This window comes from Trachymyrmex cornetzi, unplaced genomic scaffold (assembly GCF_001594075.2).
Source record: "Trachymyrmex cornetzi isolate Tcor2-1 unplaced genomic scaffold, Tcor1.1 scaffold412, whole genome shotgun sequence".
Lineage (NCBI taxonomy): Eukaryota > Metazoa > Arthropoda > Insecta > Hymenoptera > Formicidae > Trachymyrmex > Trachymyrmex cornetzi.
In genome coordinates this window covers 47,018-74,485 of record NW_017298876.1, presented here as the reverse complement: position 1 = coordinate 74,485, position 27,468 = coordinate 47,018, and the positions used below count along the sequence as shown (strand labels likewise).

The window sequence follows — 27,468 nt, the reverse complement described above, 5'->3', positions numbered from 1 at the left end:
GGAGTGAAACGAAAAAAGAGGATAGGAAGAGAGAAGAAGAGAGAAGCGCGGAAAGCCACAGCTGCAGTCTTACAGTATCCTTGCATCGAATGAGGTCTGTAAAAAAATAGCGTGCCCCGTTGGTCGATCCTAAAGTCCGCGATGTATCTATTACGTCCGCCACAATTTCCGGCTAGAAACTGCGGAAGTTCGAAAAGAAGTTTCTGCGGCTTCGGGAGGGCTACTTCGTACGCCCGAACTTGGTAATAGTTTTACGACTTTTCAGGCTTACGAGGTCGAACCCCGATGCTTGCGTCGAATTAGCGGCCTGGGACCTCCAGGCTCTTTTGAGTCTCGAAGTGCCGTGACTCGCCGCGAACAAAGCTCATCCAACGGTTTTCCAGGGCTGAGGTGATTGTACAGGGTGTTCCGTCACTGATTTCCGTTTCTTTCACTTCGTCGATATTTTGATTACGAATCCTTTGTTTTAATTTACACTTTTATGCCGCAAAAATAATTACAAGAAAGAGAAAAAAAGGACATACATTTTTCACTACAATTTTTTCTAGATAATATAGGTATTCGTAGTCAATTCTTATATTCAAGATCGTCTTAAACACAGTCTTAAGCTGACACAAGCCATAGAGCCATATTAGCACTTTAAACATTATTTAGACAGTCTTAAAATAAGATCCGATTATGAATATCGCGCGAAAAGCACGGTTTTGCTGAAGTTTAGCAAGCTACAGATCAGGAAATAATCTTGTTTTGGATTATCAAAATAATTATGCAGAACACTAAAATTAGCTTCTGGAACGTTAAAACTTTTTGCATTATTGCTCATCATGCTTGAAATTCTTATGTAACTATTTTGATAATTCAATAACATTATTTTCAGATCTTCTAGCTAAATTTTTATGTACTTCAATCAAATTGTTTTTTCCACGTAGCCATAATATCATCTGCTTATAAAACATTTAACACGAATGTAAGAAAAATTGTAAGAGAAAGACTTCTCTTTAAAACGAACGATTTGGAAATATGTATTGTACACGCGCGAGGAATAAAGATATTTCATTCAAGTATGCAGTACAAAATATCGACGTTCCTTTCTTCAGAAAAAGAATATGTAATATAAATGCTTTCCTTAGATATGAATAATTCGATAGTTTCTTCTTTCGCAGAGAAATACAAGAGTTATTAGGTTTTAAGCTCAAGAATCCGTTTCCCGAAGCATTTGTCTCTTGTGACAAAGCATTCTTTTCTCTTGTTCACGTCTTCAAACGATATAATGATATAATGTGATATAAGAACTGGGAAAGCTTCTCTGACGACGCGATATATTTTCTTGTTCGACGCACTGAATTGGGATTTCCGTATTGATTGCGCCTGTCGCAAAAGGAGTATGAAAACACTAAGCTCCGGATCTCGCAGCGAAATTGATTATCGACAGGTCCGGCGGGCGATATTGGCGGGCAAAAATCGATTTCCGCGCAACGGATACATCAATCATAATCTACTTAGCTCGTGTAGCCTTAATCATCTAAATCGATCCGACAGCGGTTATGCACAATAAATGCGCGACCCCAACACTATGTACGTACTTAGTGATTGAATTCACTGACTCACGGAATAGCTAATACACAGTCCTAATTACTCTATATATATATATATCTTCATCGTAGAAATCGGACGTTTTAAATATTAACGTATTGTAGACCAAAAAAATACGTTTGTAGGGTCAAATAATTGACATCTTCGGACAAAGGAAGTAATAAAATGTAATAATGCAAATTACGGCAATTAATCTTTTACTTCTTTTACTTGTTCTACAAACCTGTTTAATCTAAATTAAACTTCTATAATGAGTTAATGATAAATGAATAAAGTTTTTATGCATTTCTAAAACATTATTCAATTTTTTTTACATTTTCTCTGAGTTTAATAATTCAGAGAGAGAGAAACTGTAACGGTTTGATAGAATAAACTTTCGGGACACCCTAAACATTTCGTTTCGAACGAACGCAGCTCACAGCGTGTAAGGGGAGTTAACGAGAGGAATAAATAAATTTGGTAGGGTATATAGGAAGAGATTTTGCGGGCGTGTGGGTGATCACAGTATAGCCAACAAAAGAAACTTTCGAAAACAAACATTTCTTTTTTGTTGTTCCAGCGGGTAACAACGTGAACGAGCCACCTATCCTGGAAGCCGGGGGATACCCTACGGGCTTACCACTCTCGGAATCGACCAAGGTCGGGACGGAAGTATTCGTCCTGAAGGGCCACGATCCCGAAGGATCGCCAGTGAAATATGGCATACAACTCACGGACCATTTCGTCGTCAACCCGCGTACCGGTGTCATCACTTTGGCGAAGCCGCTCAATCGCGAGGTAAAACATCATTTGATTTAGACGACCGACGTTCTTATCGAAGAGGGAGCTTGCAAATTGCACGCAGCTCTTATTTGAGCGACAGATGTTCACCCTATTTTGCTAGCGGTACTCTTAACTCGTATTGCAATATCTTACGCGTGATTTCACCCACGTCGTTTGCCTCTGACAGTTTGTTTTTTATATTTATATGCCTCGTCCCACATTTGAAACCTCTTTCTCCTTCCCTACCTTTTTTTATTTCTTTGATTATAATGTAGAAAAAAGAGAAACGTTATTTATTGAAGTAAATATATATATATATATAGCCATTATATATATATAAGCCATTTCTCACAAACCGAAAAGCTTTTAAAAGCGATAGAAATAATTTAATCAATTTTAATTTCTATACATAAATAAAGATAAGGTTAATGCAACTACAGAGTTTTTTTTATCTAAATTCGGACTGGAACTATCAGTTAATTAAGAGAAATTGATAATTACATAAAATTAATCAATCAGAATTGTCGCCGAAAGCTGATTACAAATTTATCCGAACAGTCGTTTCTGCTCTTGTTAAATTTATCTTGTTTAAGAGAGTTTCTGGTAGCACATACTATATTTACGTCACTTATACTACTTATTCCACTGTAAAGTAAACAGCGTCATGAATACTGCTTATGAGGTTCATGCAACTACTTAAGTGCTAAGAGGACACGCTTGAGTTCGTAGACAGTGTCGTCTTATCTTCAGCACGTCCCTGTGTATCTAAGAGAACAAGTAATTAGTTATTATCAAACATATTTAGTAACTAGAATATTAAACACTTGACATTTAATCAAGTCATTGCGCGTTAAATGAAACGAATTTAAAAATAATTTAAAAACAAAAGTTCTTTACAGATTTTAAGATAGCATCAAATCAACGATCTAATTAAATTTGGGGAGGTTATTTTGTATTTCAAATTATGTTGAAAGTCCGAAAGTAATCGGCGCGCAGTTATATTTCTGTGATAAATTTATTTAAAATATGTATTAGTCTAACATACACCTATAACTTTGACCATAATTGGCGCATCTCGTATTTGATTTAAAAGTAAAAATTTGCGATGTATTTTAATCTCCACGTCTGATTAATTTTGTTTGGTCGACACGAAATTATTGAGCAAATACTGATTTAATTTGTTTTTTCAACTTGTATTCGTTGGAGATGTGACCGAGGAATTATTTAGTCATCGATCCGTTCAACAAATCGGTTATTCGCATAGCTTTCGTTTCGCGAAATCGAGGTTCAGTACAAATCCCGTTTTCTCAATTCTCTTCTCTCTCATCTCCCAACACAGATATATAAATATTTTATTTTAACTTGTTTCTTTTCGTAATTATTGCAAGCTATTTCTTTATTGAATTATTCAACAATTATGTTACATATAATGATCGTTACATCATTACATGCTTCTTTCATAAAACTACCATGCAATCGACAATGGTGTACTATGATATGATCATATTCGACTACGCTTGGGAAACGCATCGTTGATTTACAGGAATTTAGTTTAATCACGGTTGATCATATCTCTGAATCATAAATATTAGCGCGAGCGATCGACTCAAATATGCTATGTGAGCGTCAGTGAAATTGAATACAAATCAGATGTGCGAATATACTTTTTATTCACGTGATTTCAACAATAATCCGATCTTTATGCATTTCTGCGCTTTCGAAATAAGCGTATTATCATCACCGCGACTACATATTTGTCGCATGAGAAGAGTCCGCAAAATCGATTGACATTTAATCGTTGTAAATAATTTTTCCAAAACATCTTTATTTTTGCATATGTATCCTTAGCACATAAGACGTCATATTCTATACACAGACGTTTTTCCTAAAGTATTAAAAAATTTAGGTAGATCCAGATATAAAAATAATTTTATTTGAAATAAAAATCCTATTTACACGGAAAGAATGATTTTGCCAAAGTATTAAAAATTTTAGCTAAATGCAGATCTCAAAATAATCTTATTAAACTATAGATATCAAAATAATTATGTAAAGAACTCAAGTATGATAATAAGCAACACTACAAAAAATGTGGACAGTCTAACAACTTTAATTTAAACCTCCTGCATTATTTTGATAGTACTCTAATGAAATTATTTTAAGATCTGCATTTAGTTAATTTTTTTAGATACTTAGCATAAAACCATTTTTTCCATCCCAAGTGGGATCTTTACTTGAAATACTTTAGGGATATTTTCAAGGTTTGTCTGACCACGTTCGCAAAAGGTAGCACCGCGAACTACGAACGATTTTGGATATTTGGTGCGAACCATCTGTTCCACGACTGAATTCATCTCTGCTGCAGCGGCACTCGATACGGTCGCCATCAATTCGGAATGGGGCCTGTCAACTTGGAGCGCGAAACAAATATTGGAAATTTTCCGTCGCCGAACTTGTCCGCAGCGAATTCCCAGCCGCGTCCAACTGCGTTTGTGCACCCGATGCTCCCGGTGTCGGTCAATGCAATTAATGCGATTACGATGTCCCAGGGACATAATGCGACTGCTGCGCGCGTCCGTGGATTTTCGTACATTGACCTATCTCTCGGCCGATCCTCCATTGATTTAATCTAACTAAATAGGTACAGGACGTATATTCGCACGTGCTCGTACTAATTTCCGAACGCGTATATAATACGTGCGCGCATTAGGCGAGATTCGTCCCTTTCACGATCAAAATTAATAATCGGTTATATGCTCATACGTAAATCTGATTCCTCTCACGGCGAAGCTTTGCATACAAACGCTTGACAGAATCTGTTTCGAGATAAAATTATCAACGGAAATAACTAAATGTATCCATTTTTGCTTGCGATAAGTTTGGTAATTCAAAATAATCTACGATCGGAGCTTCGTTGACGACGTATTCTTATTTTCTACGTTACATAAAGCGGTATCTACTGACAAAATGAAATTTTGCAGCATAAAACTTAAGCTTTAAGTCTCCAGCCGTAAAAAATTAATCAATTACAATCGAATGTGGAAAGAATAATTGACTATGGAACTTAAAGCTAATTAAGTTTTACATCTTAGAAGTCTCATTGTGTAGACGGTTAAAGTGGAAATACATATAGGTGTATCTAAGGAGAGGGGGAGGGGGAAGGTTCTAACTCCCTCCCGAAATTTTTTATTTATTTTTTTCATTATAATTATAAAAAATATAACTTTACTTTTTACTTTGAATTTTTGTTGTCGCAGGAAATTTGTTTTTCTATCTTCTCCTCTCCCTTTATTTATATGATCATGTAAATAATTTCGGAAACTTCCGTTAGTTACACTTTTGACAAAGTATCTGATATATAAGGAAAATTTTCTCAATATTTTTTAACAGAAAAACAGAATATACGCTGAGATATTAATGAGTACTCCATTCACAATTGTATATTTCATTTTTAATTACCTACTGTATTGTGTGCCTACACATTCTTCGAAGAAAAAAATAAATTTGCGAAACCTAATATTTTTCTCATTCAAAGTGAAGAATGAGAAAAAGACATTACAAGCTCTAAAATATTCAAAAAACAATTCGTTAAGTCAAAAAATTCCTGTTTATGTAATAACAGAATTGTTAATCCTTTCTCCTCCTCTGGAAAATATTCTGGGCACGCCCATGAAAATACAGTTTCCTAAGTAACATCCAATATTTTCTCCCATACGAGTAAAAGAACGTGATTTCTCATGATGGCAGAACCTCTTTTGTTCGTGCCAACCACTTGTCGCGTACTATATCCACTGTCATCGTTAAAGATTCGGCAAACCGGACGATTTTCTCATCTCCCATGGGCGTGTCGCGCCATTGACGGGTGGAAGTCGTGAAAAATCGGCAGCGATAAAGTTCGTTCGAGGAAAGTTTCGAGGTCCCTGGACCGCAGGCGGGCGATACACTAACTGGCCGTAGATACACATTTGGAAGTTTTGCAGTTCGGAACACCGTTCATTCGCACCACGTTTCATCCGCAATTTCGTGAACAACATATCACTCCACCAGACTCTTCTAGGTCAGGTCAGATCGACTTTGACACGTATTTAAACGCATGAATTTCTGAGTTACTGCAATAGAACACAGCAATACAACAAGACAGATATTTTTTTTTATCATGTACGTTGAAAAAAACTGAAAAAGTATCATATGTAACACATTGATATAAAATATTTAATTTTTAACTCTTTGTTACTCACTATTATTTATTTTCTTTAATTATTATTGTTATATGTCTCTCTCTCTCTCTGTACATATTAAATTCGATTTTATTGATATTATCAGCTACGTTTATTTTTTTGTTACAATTTGTTTTAACAATTTCATTGCTTTTTCTGAGTTTTTTTTGCAGGGAGAAGAGAGGGTTGTCATTAAGTTATTTCGTTATTATATAAACAGTATTTTTTGAGTTAATAAATTGCTTTTTTGAATATTATATATATATATATATTCCCAATTTTAAATGAGAAAAATATTAGGTTTCGTAAATTTATTATAGATATTAACTTGTACGTTAATAACTTATATGTTATATAATTTATCAGTTAATGTTAATTACAATAATAATATACATATATATAACAGAATATTATTTTTATGTTTATGTTTGCTTTATATATTTTATATAAGCAGGAATATTTCACTAATATTCATATTTTTCTTTTTGCACATCTCTACATGCAATGCAAGTAATTTGGATTTTCGTTTTAATCACAAAGAGAATTTTACGCGTTTCTGAATTCGCCTCTCGACAGAGGAGAAAACTCGCAAATTGCAGTAGTTCGAGATACATGACGTTCGCACTCCGCGAAGGAAAAATTAGCCGAAGCACGTGCAAAATTCACTTGAAGTTACAACGTGAAAGGATTTCCGGGTTCATTTGAATACATCTAATTATCTCGGAGAAAAGAAAAAAGAAGATAAAAGAATGGAAACTGTTTTGCGGGACCCGCTCTACAATTTCTCATCTAATGGTGAAAAACTTGTGCCTTGCATTTCACTGGAATGGTTCATTGGAATACTGGTCGAATCTAATCGAATCTAATTAGGTATTGTCGCTTTACAATGTGAAAATTACAAGCATTGTACCGCCATCGTCGAAATGTTCGCCATTATGTACGTACAACTACGGTAATTGTGATTATTGTCCTTGGCAATAATAGATGATTACTTGTCGTGGCTTTACACTGAACATAAATCAATATGTTTTATGTTTCGAGTTATACCACAAAAAATATCAAAAATTTTTTAAATGTACATATATATTATTGAAAAAAAGTAGGTAATAAACGTGTAATAAATGTGTATACCGAAAGGCCGTTCATGTTATATGTAGTAACTATTTACTGAAAAACAATTAAAAATAATTGCTTTTAGGGGTGGGAAAAAGGTATCCAGATAGCGAGCACGGCTAAATCGATTATCAAAAGCTCGCTCGTTTGATATCAACATCGGCAACCCTTTTTTTTTACATTTCGTTCCTAGGATCGTGTTTTCGTGCTTTTTTTTAGTAGTGTATCGGAACGCGAGTCTTTTGATTGCGGCATCGAAATAACCGGGCGCAAAAATCTCGGCATTCGTTGGGATTAATCGAAACTGTACGCCGAGTACAAAGGCCGCAGAGAAATCGCCAGTTATTTTGATTCCCCTTTAGTTTCTGATGGACAGCAGCGCATACGAAAACAAACGTTTCGGCTAACGTTGTTTCACGGAAACAATCGGGGTGGAAAATCGCGACGCTACTGCAACGTTGTCGCTCGGAGGGAAGCTCGACTATCTCGAGCCGCACGACCGTATCCGATCATGCGAATTACACGATTCTCGTTTCTCGCGAGGAGAAAGTAACACGGTGTCCGTAATATCGTACAAATGTGAACTGAAAGCGATTATCGTACGCCGCCGCCAGCGGACCTCCGAGGGTTTTCATGGCGGACTTAATTGTAAAAATATCATCTCGACGAGAAATGGAAGCGGCGACGTGCATTCGCATTTCGTATGACGCGGACGATTTTCATATGACTTGGCAATATATAAAATTCAACAAAACATACTGTACTGTTATTATTATTATTGTCTTACCGCGTCAAGTGTCGCAAAACTGTGCTATATTATCTCAGTAACTTTTCATGTACGCGCCTTAACGCGAGGACGTGCCACACAATAGAGGCGAACCTTCTCTTCTCAGATGCTCGTAAGACCGTTAGCTGAGAGTTACCATTTTCTTGCTGAGAAAGGAAGTAACGTAATTGTAATATTATGTCGTAGGTAAAAATAGTTCACACTCCTTTTGCTTATTTTATCTCATTGTTATCGAAATTTATATATAAACGAAATTTATAAACATAATTATATTCTATTGATTATACGAATTTATCATCCTAAAATGGTATCAAAATTAAGACGATACAATGAGAAAGAACGGTTTTGTTGACATCTAAATCTAAAAATTTTGGTAGATACAGATCTGAAAATGATTTTGTCGACCACCAAAGTACATAAAACGTTCAAATTAGTTCTCAAAATATCATAACTTTTTGTAGCATTGCTTGAGCGTTCTGTGTAATTATTCTTCAGATCTACAGGGTAGTCCAAAAAGTTCTTGGCCTGAAAGAAAACATATAATTTTTGGCAAAAATTTTTTTTACTTTCAATAGTCCTCTTTTAGTTTAATATTATTACATTACTCCAACCAACGATATTTTAACTTGTTCATACCGTCTGTATAATACGATTTCTCTGAGCCTTCAAAGTAAGCGTTAGTTTTATCGATTACTTCCGTATTTGAGCCAGATCTTTTTCCTGCGAGCTATTTCTTCATGTTTGGAAAGAGGAAAAAGTCACCGGGAGCTAAATCTAGTGAATACGGTACGTGCAGAATCAATTCGAAGCGCAATTCATCCAATTTTGCGACTGCAATTGAAGAAGTGTGAACGGGTGCATGATAGAACCACAAGTTGGTTGTTTTAGATGACCGAAAAAAAAATTAATGAACTCATCTGTCTGAAATATTAATAGTAGCCTTGTGCAGAATCAAACTTGTTGAAAATTACAGCAGTTTGATATTCATGGCATCATTCTGTGTCTGAGAACTTTTCGAACTACGTTCTAGTTGAATTTTTAGATAAATCGCTATTTTCAGTAAAATCGTTTTTTCCATATACGTTCCAAAATATCCTGCATAAATCTGTTTTATGTATGAATTAAAAAAACTGTATCATAATGCGGAAAGAAGTTATTAAGCAATCAATAGAGGCCAGTAAGTTATAATTAATTTGATCGCGTTAATTATTCTCTCTATATAGGCTGATCGAACTATTAAATGAAAGCTAACGTAAATAATATTGATAGCCGCGGATAAAGCATGGTTGTGGCCAACCATGTCAACCGTATGCAAATACACACCGCGGCTGCGCTTGCGGTAATAAATCCAGGTCTGCCGGTTGTTTAACAAAGTTTTATCGCAACGTCACATGTTATTATGGCCGTTCACAACAACCATTCCTCTTCTCCGAGAATGCGTTTGTCAAACGCACGAAATAAACGGAGCTGTACGAAGCTATAAAGACGACTGCTAATCATTTAGTGTTCGTTGGGGCTCGCAGTTTCTGATCGAAAATGATCGGATTGCAACTCGATTAATATCGTGTTGTGGACAGCACGATATTTTCCGGTTGTGAAGCACCGATTGAGATCAATCTCGTCGCACCAGCGAATATCGAGGGAACATGAACGCGCTCGACCTCACGTGAATATCTAAAGATATTTCAAATTTAAAATGGATGAGAAACAGCGTTTTCTAAAGTCTACAAATTTGCCAAAGCATCTCATTTTAAAATCGGATCTGATATATTATCGTCGACGCATTTATTAATATATTAATATCAACGCAAAGGTCAATTGATCTCTATGTGTCGGGACTGAAAGGTCTACAAACTGCAGCAGCTAAATTGAGAAACGTCACGACGATTAAACGTGGGTATTTAATATAGGTTACAGCGGTCGGAATATAACAGAGTTGACTAATTAAGTACTAAGTCCTAACTCGCGACATATGCACCGGCCGTTCGTTCTGCGATGAAAATGACATCGTAAATTAATTTCCAAATTTGTGTTTCCTGAAATTCTATATATTTCTGCACTTTTGAACTGTAATAGATAAATGCATTTAAATATATTGGTTTTTATTCTATTAAGACATTATTAAATATTATTCCTATTTATCAGCGATATAAAATATTACCATTATTATGTTTTCTATATATATATCTATAAGTGATGAAAATATAATCTCAAAATAAAAAAATTTTGAACAAACTCTGTTTTAAGAAAATTTTAATTTAATTTTATCTCAATTTAAAGATGCTTAAAGTTCCGAATATATTATCTTGAAGAAGTAAAAATTATACCATGATTTTTCTCGATGTTTTTATTAATGAAAAAATGGATTCTAAACTCATCAGAGAGAGTGATTCTCTGAAACAGCGATTAAAATTAAAGTCTCGGATGCTAGAGGTACACAGAAGCAATTATAATAATTTAATGGAAAGAGAAAGACCATTGAGATTTTCATTGGATGTGAGAGAGCAAAATAAATCTCGGACCTTTTCACGGAGCCGCGTCTCGGTAGATCGAGAAATTCGATTCGCGTATAATTAATTATCGTTTTGGAGAACAAGAAAAGGACCAACAAGGAGAATTGTTGGATGGCGTTCACTTTCCTCTGAACCGAAAGGGGATGAAATGAGGCTCTTCGCGGCCATAAATTTCGGCACGTTTATGCAGAGGCGTTTTCCCCCGTATAAATGAAAAAGGCGAGTGCGAAAAGAATATGGATGGACTTTCCTATTTCAAGCACGTAGCGATCGTAGCTCTCGACTTTCCAACTAATCCTGAAGCGAAAAAGAGAGCGGATATACGTGGGGTGAAAGAGGGGATCGGAATCGCGAGCAAGAGATTTTCGGGTCGGTGTCAGCCGGTACATCGGCTTCATATTTGTTGCCGAAGTGAAAAGTAGCATACGAATGGCGCGGCGCCGCATGTCGCGCTTGTCTTTGACTTTCAGGGATCGGGCATCCAAACTTGAACCAGCATGGCAGGTGGTCGTAAAGCGAGGTTGGATTGAACGCTAAAAAGATTCTCACATACACGGAGAGAATTTTCTTTTAAAATTTACCCTGAAAATATGGTAATTGTGATACAGTATAATATTTTAAAGATTTTTACCATGCACTTCAGTAAAATTGATCAAACTTACTTTATACTTTATTGTATATAGTTTTATTAATGAATGAGAGAGATTTATATTAAAATTCTTCGAAATACAATGTTGTCCCACGGCTGTCATATTTTCAGGGTAAATTCTAAGAAAAAATTCTCTCCGTGTAGAACATTTATAAAATTCCCAAAAACGTGCGAAACACGTCAAAAAGCTTCACATGTCTTTTAAACGTTGGCGTTTTGTCCATATTTTGCATTTTATTGTTTTACATCGGAACTGAGGAACAAATCGAAATTTAGAAGATGAAATTAACTACTTTCTTCATAGTAGTAAATTAAACATACAGTGGAGAAGTTAAAAGGTATCGCAAATATGTCGATATTTGAAATTATTTGCTCGTATTCTTACGGATTAATACTGAAACTACGGGAAGTAATTATTACAAAGATATAAGGATATCGTATTTGTCGAAAGGAAGCAGCCTGCCAATAATTCGTTCGAGAAAGAGGCATTATCGAGCAGTGTATGAAAGCACTCGAAGGAAAAAGGAAAATCAATATCCTATAATTGGTTTGATATGCGGTCAGTTATTCTGGTGGCGTATAATTTTATTATTATCACCCGTGCACACTATTAAGTAGATAGGTATATGATCTGGGCAAAAGCGAAGCAATTTGTTTTAATATAGGTTTTATGAGCAAATTCGTTATCCACAAATGTGGCGATTATAGGTGTGCGAATCGATTTACATTCGATATAAAATCATTATTCTTTTGATTTAGTTATCTTTTCATTCCTACAATATATTACAAAATATTACAAAATATTTTTTTGACATTATAGAAAAATTTAATATATCATATCTAAATGTTAATTTTAATGAAGAAATATAATTACTTACAAATTGCGTCAGTGTTACATTTTTGTGTTAATTTTATACATAATATTTGTGTTATTTTCTAATATATTCATCTTCGGTTAAATTAATACAAAAATGTAAGTGAACTGTTAGGGACATGTAAAAAATGTATTAAATTTAAATTACATACATTTTCCAACTGTAATTACTTGATGTGCCTATGTTTTTCGAAGAAAAAAAATACATAGGACATATAAATATATAAACGACCCAATCGTGTGTGCTAATTGGGTTAAAGATTCATATCAAATGATACTAGCTATAAAACGCGCGATTAAGATGAATAAATGTTCTGCTAATATACGAACAAGAGTTCTTGGATAGGCATATAAAAGTCTTTGAAGTAATGTGTTCAAGCGTAATGTTCGAGCGTTGTTTGAATTCCGTAAGAGATTAACGACCTTCTCGTGCATCGCATGGCAATATTTTTCTAGCAATCCAACTGCAATTTAATCGTATTCCCATTACGAACTTTTCTGGCTCCAAAGTGGAAGAATGGCTCCTTATCCCCGAAGTCGTTTCGATCCTCGAGTCTCGGAAAGTAAGTTCCAGCCGTAGATTACGCCTAGTAATAGCCCGGTTTCTTATTTCCCCTTCGTTATCGATGCATTATGCCGCCGATTAATGGATACAGCACGTTCCATTGTGCCGCTAGAACTTTTTAAAATCGAGCGACGTCGAACGTCTCGTTAAGAAAATCATTTTCCGATAGATATAAATCACAGCTTACCCCGCGGTATCGTAAAAAGATTATTCGTTCCGAATGCAATTCCGATTCTGTTACGTATTGTATTTGTAATTTCACGCGATTTCGAATAATATTGATTACGGCCGCCCTGATAAAAATAATACTTTTCTGCTTTTTTTATATTGCACTTTGTACTTTGCACTTTGCGGTTTTATTTCGCACCTGCCTACAAATGAAAAGTGCAAAGTTAAAGGAGAGAGAGAGAGAGAGAGAGTAATCGAAACTTTTTAATGACTCTTGAGTTTTTGCCGTAGAGTTGTCCCAATTTTATCGTCGCGCTTGAAAACGCTCTAAATTCTACTTGTTATTACAATCGACAATTGAAAGCTTGGGTGCAATAACAGCGAGTAGATCAAAATCAATGTTTTAGTGAAATAAGTTAAAAACAATAACAAAGTATAATTTTGACAAAGATATCAATTAAGAATATAATTTAGACAGAAATGATTGATTTAATATTTTCAGACAAGTAGCTATTTCAAAGGTATTATCCGTTTATATCTTCTTGAATAAATATCAAAGTTTTGAGCTTTATATTGTTACATCCAACTTATCAATTAGCTGATATTGTTGAGAATTACTATTCTACTGAAGAGGCTTGTTCCAGAGATTCGAAATAAATTCTATCTACCTACCCATCGCGCAGTTTACAAGCTTGGCAATAAAATCGTGCTCTCGTACATGAAATCTCGTCTTTCTCTTCCGAGTTCTAAGTAATAAAATCAGAATTATTCGTAACGAAGTGTGTACCAGAGAACAATAGATAGCCAATAGGATAGCCTCATGTCGTGCATCGGGATAGCGAACCCGAACGCGAAATAGTGCCCGTGTGTCGTATAATCGTCCTTTTAGCGACCACTCGATCGTTAAACGACAACGGATTTATTGAAAAAGTGCCGCACACCTGATATACAATTGCAGCGACACACCAGCGGCTTGCTGACGAAAGCACCGCGAGAGACGACCAGAAAGAGGCGGTTCGTTCATGGTCGATGGTCAACTGGCCACCCCGATGCCGGGCAATAAAAGCACATCGTCCAGGCCCTGATGCAGCCGAACGGCCCTTTGTCCAAGCAGATTGCAATGCGAATTTCCGAGTATTGTTTACAGCACGCTACTAGCCGTTAAATAATTTCATTGCGCTAGTATCCGGTGTTACGCTACGCAGTCGAATGACTTCGTATAAATGAAAGCAGGCGTGTATCGGTGGAAAAATGTGAGGAAATATGTTTCTAAAGATACCTCTGGCATATCAGCAGTTTGCGATGGATATGACGTTAAATATATATTCTCGAAAGAGACGATTTCGAGAGACTAAATTTTTATGAGATTGCGCGTGCAAAAGTGTACGAGTTCTACTTTCGTTACCATTTTTAATACTATTTGTGAATAGATGTAACAATGTATATCGGAAAGTTTAACTTCGCAGTTTTTTAACTGGTATCTTTTTGTTCAATTCTATATTAAATTTTTCACTTTATTGTGTGTGTCGCTTAATGTATTTATCCAACAAATCTTTAGGTTATACTTATAGTAAATGATTCCTTATTAATTCAGTCAAATTATCTTGGAAACTTTGTTTTCCACAAAATTTGGAAACCATGTACTTTAAAGAATTTAAAGGGAGGTATCTCAGCTTAACGCAAAAATTGCGATATAAATAACATTAATTTTCCTTCAGTATTACAGAGAGAAAAAAGACGTGTTAACTGGAGTTGATCGAAGACTGTCTTAAAAGTGAGTTATTACTGCGCGGTACGGACGTCGATCAAATGTCTCCACCAGAGAAATTGCGTCCAGCGTAATATCGACAAACAAGTAATTAATTGCATCTCGGACTTCGTATTATCCCGTTTCTCGAGCAACCAACGAAGCTGCAACAGAAAAAAAATGGAATTAAAAAAATTCCAGGAAAATTTACACTCGCATGCACGACAGTGGATTATACAAAGCATGTTAATCTTCGTATTTTATCCCAAAATATTTTCGCCTTTCAATAACGCGATTTAAAATTTACATTTTACTTGCAACAATTCTAATGTACTTTTCAATCGTTTTATTATTCGACACGAGAAATAGGTAACGATAAATCGTGAACGTAGAACAAGCGCACGGAGCACTAAGAGCGATCAAGATTCTACCGTTCGCGCGCGGAACGTTTTCTCTACCCCGTGCAATTTCTTCGCTGCAACGGAACGAATACAAGCGCATTTACCTCAATTCACCTTACGACCTGGCTCACCTTTTCGACCCGCCGTTGATATCCTCGTCATTACTTACAGCGATACGAAGGCTGCTTACGGTAGAGACGGCGAGCACGTGTAACCTTATGAAAGCATTTACAGTACACGCGACAAACATCGCGCAACGGCAGCCGGTTGCGACCAGCTGCATACGTTACATACAGATGTGTGTTCCGCCATCTACGTGCCCTGCAAATACACCCTCGTTAGAAATGCGCGTCGCGTGATCTCGCTGCGAGCGACCGCCATGACCGTCGTCGTCGCCTATCTTTTACTTTACACCTGTTCGGCGACCCAAGTTTACGAACGAAAATTCTCTTCGATTTCTCTTATCCTGGAGAGATAACTGAGTCAGCTTTTTCGCATCCTATCATTTCACATTTCTTGCGCTCTCTCTCTCTCTCTCCAACATGCTAATTCTCATAATTTACTTTAAACAAACAATAATAGAAACAAATTCCCAGAAATTTCAAATGCAAATAAATAAACTAAGACAAAAGGCTAATGGGAATTGACGCTGTAATAATTGCGCTATTATTACATAAATCCGATATTACAAACATATATATATATGTAGACGTTTCAGCTAATATTTTAGCCATCTACAGTATCGTGTTACAAAAAGACGATGATACAAATTAGTAAATTAATCGTGAGAAGAGCCACCACTCTCCCATATAATCCCTTACCAGTTAGGCAGCTGGATGGTGTCAGTCGATTGATTGATCTTTAAAGGCGACGAAGTCAGAATTTAAAACAGATGAGATGAAACATAGAAAAGTAACTGACTCACTTCACTGGAGCAAATTGTAGTATATTAACCGCATACACGTCAAGAACATAAAACGTACGTGATGTGTGATCATCATTATATAAAACAAGTATTTTTTAAATTAAGAAATTATGTTAAAACGTTAACTTAAAGCATTTAAAGTTAGCTTATAATTCAAAAAATTATTGTAGCTCGATATTTTCGTATTAGGATTTTCGTCTCAAAATTACTTCAAGAATATATGTTCTTAAGACTCCTAGAATATTAGGTATTAAACGCCATTTTATCTCTCTCTGTCTCTCTTATTCTTCCTTTCTCGTCAGCTTCCGTATCTGCTAAATGTGGGATCGTTTAGCGTTATCATACTACAAATTATTTGCACATATCCACGATTTTTGCACTCACCCGAAAAATTCGCAGTATCACGCTTCCGGCGTAATGGCAGTGCCGCACGCGATCACTGGCGTCATCATTCCTAATGCGATCAGTCATCATGTATTAAGATTCGACTTATCTCACACTCCCCACACACTGTTATCCTCGCGAGTATAAAATATACCTCGTTCAAAAAATATCTCCACAGACACTCACAGACTCTCTTTCCTCCGCGTGTAGCTTTATCGCCGACCCTTCGGGGTTTCTCGCGAAAGTATCGCCGCCCGCAACCTTTGCGGCTTTTCTTCCCTCCCGGAAGTAACGCGGTCACGCGACCGCTCCTCCCTTCTCATCACGATTCTCCCCTTTACGCCCGTGCCAGATAATTCTCTCGGTATTCTTGGGCTTCCTGTCGACTGCAGACCGGGAGCTACTTTCGGAGGACACAATGCTTTTACCACCCCCTCCCACGGGGCGGGAAAACCACCTCATCCTCGCGGGCGTCGTGTATCGCGACTACGTGCACGGAATCGCGATCTCCCGGACAAAAGGGTGCGCGTGGGCCGCCACAGTGCTCCCTTTTGCAGGTTTTATTTCGGTGCTGGTGTAGCCGACATGCCCGCGATACGAATTGCCGCACAGATAGTCGACAACGCCGAATCACATCGCGGCATTTTGCCCAAAATTCCGACCTATAACCGATACCATGCGATATCTTCGTGACGTTTCAATCGAAAAGAGACACTCTCTGTCAACATCGCATGGCAGCGTTAGCCGTAATTGAATAAAATGTATACGAGAATCTAGAGCTTTTTTTTTGTTATCTTTGTAATTTGCCTTGAAGTGTGATATATATCCTTACAAAAAAAAATTTTTATCACATCTCAATTCAAATATTACTAAGAAATTTTAATTGAGTAATATTACTAAAAATTTTATATATAGAGATATTGCGCTGTTATTACATTAAAAAGTAATTTAATTCTTTTATTTGCCTTGATTCTGAGGTAAAATCATGTAATACATATTTGCAAATTTGATAAGAAAATAGTATTATGTCAATTTTAATCAAGACGAATTAAATTAATTTTTTAAATACACTGATAAAATTTTAATTAATATTTATGCAAAAATTTACTTCAATCTACTTACTCATTTAAAAGTTGTTTACCTAAAATTGAGGCAAAATAAAGTAATTGCGCTACATAAGCCAGTATAAACCAAATTATTTCTTGTTTTGTTTATTGCAGTTGGTTTCAAAGCGTATTCACCATCCAAATTTTATGATTGATAATGATTTTTGTAGTATACTTTTAGCTGATATTATTCAACCAAAGCATCCTTAGAACTTTGCTTTTCGAAGCATTCGACGTCGCTCGAGTTACGTTTTCTATCAATTCCTGTAATTTTAACATGCACTGTTAGATATCAAAGGAACAGTGGTAACTCAATCTATTAAGTAAAATAACATTTTATTATTTTTAACTTCCATGTGAGAGAGTCAGAATGTAAATCAATCTATTTTTGTGATCAGTTTCAACGTAAACAACATCCATATTAACGCGTATGCACTAAATAATAAACTAAATCTGAGTCAAATTTAATACAATTTTTCTTGAGTTAAATTATTTAATTCCATTGTGTTAAACAATTACGAAGATTGAGCATTTGCCACACACTAGATCTTGTTAGTGAAAATAATATGTGTTAGTTAAATTAACGGCATATTCAGTAGGAACAGTGGCGATCTATAAAAGTGATTATAAATAAGACAAATTTTGAGCATAATTTGACATTATGAATTTAACAATGTGTATGTATTTTTCGTGGTCCATTACAATTTTATTGTGACGATATCAATCTTCTGTTAATTCTACGAATCATAGACTACGATAGAATCAAATATAATCCAGTGAGGAAACATGATGGATATAAAACAATCCTTCAATTAAGATGAACATGTTTTCTTATATTAGACACACAATTTTATCGCATCTTAATTTTTGTGCTTTTTTGGGCGTTAGAACTATTACTTTCTCGCATGTCACGAAACTCACAGATCAAAATCACGATCGCCAGTGAAGGCGCAATACACGCTCGTTAGACGACAGTTACATCGCCAGGAACGGGATGTAACTGCGAAATAAAAATCGCAGCTCAGCGATTTCAGGCCGCAAACGCGCGCGACCTGTTAGTGTGTAACGAGTATGACCGTATTCCCGGGATATATCGGGATTCGATCCAGATGTAGACTCGGGATATTTCCGCATCCAAGAGATGAATTGACGCGAAAGCAACTAGCTCACAGACGCGAGCCAATTACGATTAGAACGCACAAGGGAACGGTACACAGAGAAAACTTTTAATTCGCGCGGAATTAAATTTGAATTAGCGACGAAGGCCGAGTGGAAGGATGAGGTACATGCAGGTTCATGTATACCTTTTATCATGGGTCGGCGTTGTAACGTGCGTGCCGACAGCCCCAATTATCGCGTGAATTCACGCTCTTATCGATGCGCGACGGAAGGTGCATGCATGGACGTTCGATTTTGCATAAAGCTTGGAGCTTCTGTATTGTAACGTCGCGATACGGCGAATAATTGGCGGTAATTGAGCGAGTAATTGGACGAAAGGAATTTTTCAAAGGCGTAATTTTGGTGTATTAGGCATCAACGAACCCATTTAGCTGCCCTTTCAGAAGGAACGTCGACTATGCATTGTCGAAAATAAATTAATATTACATGTAACATTAATAACATGTGTTCGTTATTCCAGATTTATTTTCTTGAATGCTTATTTCTTTTTCAAGCAATAAATTTTTATGCGAAATAGAGAGTCTCGTACTGTAACGGATTATCGCAGACAAGCAATTAACCGTAATTGTCTTCGTAATTTTGTGAGAGAAACTTTTGTAGAGCGTAATTTTATTATATCAGCGAGAGCCGATGAAAATCGTACATTGTAACGCAATCAAATTCATTTTTCGAGCAATAATGTGGTGAATAAAATTTCTAAAAGAAGTGGTATTATATTTGCCTTTGTGGTGAACTTATTTATTTGATTCTTTTTTTAAATTCTTTTTTATTTTTTTTAGAAGATACTTTATCGCCAAAAATGAATTATTAATAAATGATCCTTTTTGTTTTTTTACTCGTGTAAAATTGACTTACTTAGATTTTTTAAGCTGCCCCAATTTTTCTTATTTTTGACATTCGTGACATTTATTTAAATGCATTGCAGAAATGCATTTGATTAACATTTAGACGACATATTTTTATCGAACTTCAAATAAATTATTTTTTAAAAATCATGCAAATAAGAGATGATTATTTTTGCATAAATCCACCTCGTCATATGAATCTCATTACATTGTGAATAATTTTATGAACAATTTTTGAATCATATCTACGGTATCATATTTATACGGTTTCAGATAACTCATTATTTATTGAATTCGATTGAAATTTTATTTTGTATTAACAATTATCGTATTTTTGTTTTTCAACGTATCAGAAAGTCGTTAAATTCAATAAAAATATTGGAACGCTGCATCTGTATCAAGTATATTGATGAGTGTTGTACGTAATATACCCATTACCGCCGCATTTATTTATTTTTTTATATTTATAGTTTCGCAATAAATTCTCGGAACCTTGTAATCGCGAGCGGAAAATTCGTGAAAGAATGCAACTTCGCCGGTATAAACGTGATTGCGTTCAAACGTAAAATTCCTTCCCATTTAATCCGAATAAATAATCGATGGTGGTGCGGAATGTATGCGGGAAAATGAAAGGGGCGAAAAGTTAGGACGCGCTTTTCACACAGGCGTGCTGCATTCCGTCGACAGCGTAATGACGGAATTGTCGTCATGTCAAACGCTCTGTCACGAGTACCTCGCGCTCGTTTCGCTTTGCATTCGGCGACGCGACGCGCGTCCGCCGCGCCCTGTATGCGCGTACAGATTAAAATTCCGATAGCGAACGCGACAGAAAGCACACCGGGGCTGTTGGCAAAATAGAAAGTCGCCTGCATTAAATAACGCGCGTGCCGACCGACCTGACTTCGGTCGAATTACATTTTTGATGAATTGCGTAAGTGACGTAAGCGACAAACTTGGCCGTCTACGTTACGCAGAGATCGTAAAAGATTATGAAGGCTTTGAAGAAGCAGCGAGTAAAGAATATTCATATATGTTTAAAAATAGAAAAAACCGTCTTACAAAGAGTGATCCTAAAAATCGTCCGTTTTTTGGCCCCTCGATTTTGAAACTGAACTGTGTGCCAAATTTTACCTTATATTGAAACAATTACAGAGAAGTAATTTGAAATTGAAGTGACAATTATTATCAGAGCTGGGAATGTAAAAGAAAACGGATTTTTGCATAGACGTAATACGACCTCCCCCTTCCCCCCCCCCCCCCCCTCTAGCTATGATAACAATTGTCTCAATCTGAAACTTCTTTGTAATTAATATCTTATTGCAGGGTATCATTTGGCGTACAGAGTCTAAAAAACGGGCGAAAAAAAACCTTTTATTGGGGTCATTTCTACAAAATATAGTTAAACGTAATTCTGTACAATTTTTTCGATACTATATGGACAGTCGAAACTAAATAAAGTAGAGAGGAGACACAAAAATATTTGTACAACGATAACATACAACTGTAATAAAAAAAACTACAAGAACGTAGATCCGATTACGTACGCTGATTATGTCTCGATACACATCTCGTTGCTGTAGATGCGAAAGTACCGCTCGCAGATATCGCCATCGGTCCAGATCAATTTATACGTGGAGGAATTGCAGGAGGATAATACCACTAATGCCGAATAATCGACGAGCGTGTTACAACGATAAGCGGGTCATTCTCGTCATTCTCGTCAGCTTGCGTCATGGACATTGGATGTTGAATACCGAGTACGCCTCAACACAATCTCTCTTATTTGCATATGGATCATCGATATATTTTTATAAAAGGAATTTATATAGCGCGAATAATATGTACTATTTATTGGCAGTTGAAGCGTACAGAAAAGCAGATGTGTGCAGGTATTTTATGAAAACGATTTTATTGGTATAATATACAGGGTGTTCCCAATAGGTGGTACCAAATTTTAAGGGTATGTAGAGCGTAAACTGAGAATTTTTTATCAATTTTTTAGTACTGCATTTTCTTATTTTTACCAACGTGAGAAAATACGGTATTAAAAAATTCTGAAAAAATTCTTAGAACTTTATGAGGAGAAAATTAACGATTTTTGTCTGTTGTAGTTTTTCTGTAAAGTTGATAGCATTTGAGTAAACAATTATTCAAGACTAATATTTGACAATTTTTAGTAATTAATATCTTGTTAATTGCGAAAATTGCAAAATGGTAGAGGACTTTTCGACTCAGTTTAATTCGCTCTACATACCCCTAAAATTTGATACCACCTTTTGGGAACACTCTATATAAATAGACGCACAAAAATAATCTATGCTTTTCATTGCTACGTTAGTATCGATGTTATTTTGACCTCTTTCTTTACGAACACATATTTAAAAAAAAGCAATATACAAGAAAAATTATTTTATAAAATGATCTCATAAATATAAGTAACAATAGACGCACAAAATTATATAAAAATAATTTATCTAACAAAAGAATTCTTATTTTATTTGGCTCTCAATGTTTAAAATAAAACAAAAAATACAATTAGCCCTCCTTTAGTTGATTAGGTTGGGATAAAAATAATCCCACGGTTCGTTGATTCCAATAGTCAAAGCGTTTTTTGTTTAATTTAAAGTATAAATGTATAAAATTGTATTTTTATCTATAAATTTTATTCATAAATAAACAGAGGATGAAGTTTCATTTACTTCTTTCACTTATTTTGTACATTAATTAGATGAAAAACGAACATAGGATCGACCTCACCTTACTGAATATGTTTTAAAAATTCACCTTATCAACGGAGGGTTAAAGGCAACTGAGAGCACACCGCAGTTGACATTAGCATATCTATATTTTATATATGTGAATAGAAGATTCTTACTAATTATATTCATCCTTTTTTTTCTTAGATACGTATGAACGTTTTGGCCTTGTTCTCGGCCATCTTCAACGTATTAACATTGTAATTAAAGCCACGTTCTTGGTGGAACCAAAGGTGATTGCACAATTCATATATTCCTTCTCGAAAATAATTCATGTTATCGAATCCTTTCATTGTTACGTTATCAATAGTTGTATTAGATCTCTTTCTTTACAAACACACATTTACGTACAAAAAAAGGAAGCGAGACATGTACAAGGAACATATATATTTTCGATATTTTTACAATAAAGCTCTTCCTATAAAATGAACGATCCCACTGTTGGTGCAAAAAAGGACAACATGCGACTGCATCTTATATCTTCGAAACTCATGGACACGAAGCGCGCTCGTCCTCCCCCTTTTTTTCGCAACAAATAATAAGATCGCGTATCAGCCGGCCGCGTAGTAATTCATCGGGCGTGACGGTGAACCGCGCTTTTTTCGTTTTTCCTGGGGACTTTTTCCTCTCCCTCAGATAAGCCAGAGCGAAGACCACCGGGCGTTTGTCATGTCGCACGCAAGCCGTACGAAATACCGTCGAGTTATTCGATTTTCGTCGGTCATTTAGTCGCGCGGCTGCATCCTGCATTCGTGAATTTCGCGACGCCCGCGATGTCCGTTCGTGCGCAATTTCGCTGAAGCGCGCGGCAAACAATGCACGTGAATTATAGTTTTAATATCGCAAATGAAAGACGATTGTGAATATGTGAGTGAAACGTGCGGAACGATGCGTGTGGAACAACCGTCAAAGTATTTATTTTCAATTGGTGCAGATATACAGGGCGTTTCGGAAATTATAGTGTCAGCGGGAAGGAGGTGGTCCCTCGTATAAAAAAAGTTGAAAATATGAATAAAAATTTTTTTTGTACAGAGCCCTGTTTTCGAGAAGATGAGTTTAAATATTATCTGCAAGAGACAATATCGTATGGATGCCCGAAAAAGAGTGAAGAATTTTAACATATTATTACCATCGGTTATAATTCGTGCGCCTTTAAGGATATTACATGTACAGAAACACCCTGCAAAGAAAATCAAATTTGTGTGTAAATGTGTTTAATACTTACATTTCAAATAAACTACAATACATATGAAAGTTATGTGAACAAGATTACATTTTTATCTAATAATACATTTTTGTCGTTTATTTATTTTATGTTGTCGGTTATTTAATTAAAATTTTGAAAATGATAAAAATCTAATTTTTTTTTATAAATTCTTCAAATATTCAAAATAACTCATGCAAAGTTTCATTGCGATTCACTGATTAGTTAAAGATATAGAACAAATAAATATTTTGTTTATTTACTGGGCAATGTAACTTCTATACATAAATAATCTTGAACACATTACGTACTTACATTAAAAAATTGAGATTTTTGTCCTTTATTTTATACATTTCCATACATTTTAATTAGAGCACAGATGAAAAAAATACTACTGTTTATTAAAATAACTTATGATCCTGACAGTAAACTAAATTTGTCGTATTATTTTTAAATGTGATTTAGAATAATCTGTAATTTTTTATAATTTTGTTATCATTTTGAAAATATGTATAAAACATCCTTAATTGCTCGAGCAAGAACTCTGCGACATGAAAGGTGACATTTTTAACAATTTTTTAATTAATAAATGAATACATTATTAAAAATTATTACATTGTACATATTTTTTTAACTACTTATACCAAACTCAGATATAGAAATAACAATAAATCAAGGGATAAACCGCTGATTAAAATTACATACACCAATGCCTACTAATGCCTATTAATGCCCTAGTAATGCCCATAACGTTCTAGTAATGTTCTGCAATGCCCAGTAATGCTCTCTTAACGTCATATCACTTATTATAATAATACACAATTCTCTTAAATAATTCCCAGTAATGCCTCAAATCACACCGCAATGCCTTCAGCACTTTACCCCTTACAGTAAACAGTCTACACTGAGAAAAATTTGTGTTTGAAAATGAACGAATTAAAAAATTCTGATTATATCAATCAAAATTCGGATTATATCAACTAGAATTATAATAGATTCAATCAGAAAATTCTGATTTGTTCCATTTTCAACCAGAATTTCAATTAATGCAACCGAATTCTTTTCCCATTGGGATGAACCAAGCAGATTGTGGCTAGTCAAGTGTACGCATATAATGAATATTTAAATTTGATTATTTTGAAAGAAGTTATATACGAAAAAATTCTATTCTATATTTTTTATTTACTTTTACACGAGAAATTATCTCCTTTCCAATTGTACCGTGACGTAGTTTTAGAGCATTTTATATATGTACACGACATTGATAGAATGATTAAATCTCAGTTTCCGGAGAGATTATTCATTCCATGGGATAAATCGTTGCAGTAGAATGTTCCAAGAATACGCTATAATTAATTGGGGCCCTATTGAACGTAGTTGGTCGTTTCTGCGTATCCGTAGTGTAGAACTACGATTGCAAAAGTTGGTCTGTCTTTTATTCGTATTCGTTTTTTTCTTTTTTTTTTCTTGCAACGAAAACGTATGTTGACTCGTCTATCTTTTGCCAAAGCTTCGGAAGTTGTTCAAAGCACGCGAAGATACGGAAGATGGCAAACGAAATGGAAACAGGCAACTTTGCCGACGTCCAGCCATTTCAATTACCAGCTTCCCTTTCCACGCCCGAATCTTGTCGGTGCGATTACTTTCTACAGCGTGAGCCATTGTATCAATCAAATCATTCTCTTAATGCATCACTGCAGTACTACTTGATATACATTGTTAAATTCATATTGTCAAATTATACCTAATTTGAGTTATTTTTACACGGAAAGAACAATTTGGCTGAAGTATTCAAAAGGAGTATAGAAAATAGGGATAATTTTGTGGTACAAAACCAATCGTCATGAAACTTGATAAAACGTAATATGAGGTAAAATATGAAGAAATCTAACTAAAATCGAATGGTTAAATAAATGGATCCTAGTCAAAAACTATAAAATGGATCTGGTAGGTCATGGGGCGACAGTGCCCGTTTGTCACTTATACAATTTCATTTTGATGATCGAATAACGTTCGCAAGCATTATTTGTCCTTGTTTAACATTTGATAAATAACAAGGATGACATGATTCCATGAGCGTCAAGTGAAACGTATTCTAAATCAGGTATTTGCTGAAATGATATAATAATTAATAAAACCTTAAAATATTATCTATAAGATATAATAATATTTCGGCTGGCACACGGCCTACTTAATATAAAAACACAAAATATAAACTGCGCGTAGCGGTGCTCGTGTCCCGTGATCCGAACATGGTTCTATTTATCACAGTTTCTCGTTGTCGGTCTTCTATTGCATCATAAAGCTTTTTTTTCAGAGCTCGTAGATTGATCACTTCGAAGTTTTCAGTTTCCTCAATGTCTTTATATTTATTAGTATATAAACTCCATCACGTTCAACTGTACTTAGAGTACGTTCCACTTGACGCTCATGTCATTCTTGTTGTTCATCAAATGTTAAACAAGGGCAAATAATGCTTGCAACAACGTTATTCAATCGCCAAAATGAAATTGTATAAGTGACAAACGGGCACTGTCGTTACACGACCCGATAAATCCATTTTCTAGTTTTTGATCAGAATCCACTCATTTAGCCATTTGATTTTAGTTAGATTTCTTCATATTACGTCTGTATCAAGTTTCATGACGATTGGTTATGTACCATAAAATTTTCCCACTTTTTCGTACCCCTTTAACTTTAGCTAAATGCAGATCAGAAAATAATTTTGCTGGATCATTAAAATAATTATGTAAGAATCTCGAGCATAATAAGAAGAAATAGTGCAAAAAGTTTTGACATTCTAATAACCAGTTTGAGTATCCTACATAATTATTAGTCCTATGATGGCCCAACAAGATTATTTTCAGATCTGTAGCTGGTTAAATTTTTAGATACTCCAGGAAAATCATTCTTTCGATATAATTATTTTTATTTTCTTTTTGCGAAATCAGAATAATATCCTTTTTAACAATAATGAATTCAATAATCTAAAGAATGCATGCACATTGAAAAGCAAGTCGCTAAATCTTAATACATATTTATTTGAATATTACTAGATAAATATTTACTTATTAAAAATGATAGTTAAATTAATGATACTTGTACTAAATGAATACGTTACGTTTATATTTAATAAATATTTACTTAAAATTATTCAAATAAATATTTATTAAAATTTAATATTTTTTCAGTGAAATTTTAAAAAATAAAAATCACTTTAAAGAAACGTTATTAAAAACTCTTTGTATTTTTAATTTCGTACAATTATCGGCTGAAACCAGAATCCGGCGTAGCAAATCAAATGCAGCGACCCAGTTGTTCGTGACACATTCACCGCGCAAGTGTCGATAGTTTAAACGGCGAAACGAATCGAGTCGTCGTGTCGTAGCGTGCGATTGTCGGCACTGTCCAGGATGGTTTGAGGAAACATTTTTCGAAAATTCTGACAGCAGAAAGAAACGCTTTTAAGTAATTTCAACATATTCCAGCCGTGCATCGCGTGATAATAAACGCTGTCGTTCTTTACATTCGGTCAACCAACCTCGCAGCTGGAAATCTTCCCGCCCAATGCAACTTGGATACGGACGCGGGGGATGAAACCCGTAGTTTCATTCCAGGGAATTCATCCCTTGCCGCGACCCGCTTATCCGCGCTTGACCCACCGCCGATGTCACCGGCTA

At 35.3% G+C, this 27,468-nt stretch overlaps 1 protein-coding gene and 1 pseudogene across 1 annotated transcript in view; one reads left to right on the top strand and one right to left on the bottom strand.

Annotated features, from left to right (window-relative positions):
• The window catches only part of Cad87A (cadherin 87A), a 257,421-nt gene that overhangs the window by 200,861 nt on the left and 29,092 nt on the right, over positions 1-27,468 (top strand). Inside the window, exon 5 of the mRNA XM_018512442.1 lies at positions 2,153-2,370. Coding sequence (XP_018367944.1) covers positions 2,153-2,370 — 218 coding nt within the window. The remainder of the gene's footprint in view (positions 1-2,152; positions 2,371-27,468) is intronic.
• The window catches only part of LOC108764331 (uncharacterized), a 588-nt pseudogene continuing 238 nt past the window's right edge, over positions 27,119-27,468 (bottom strand).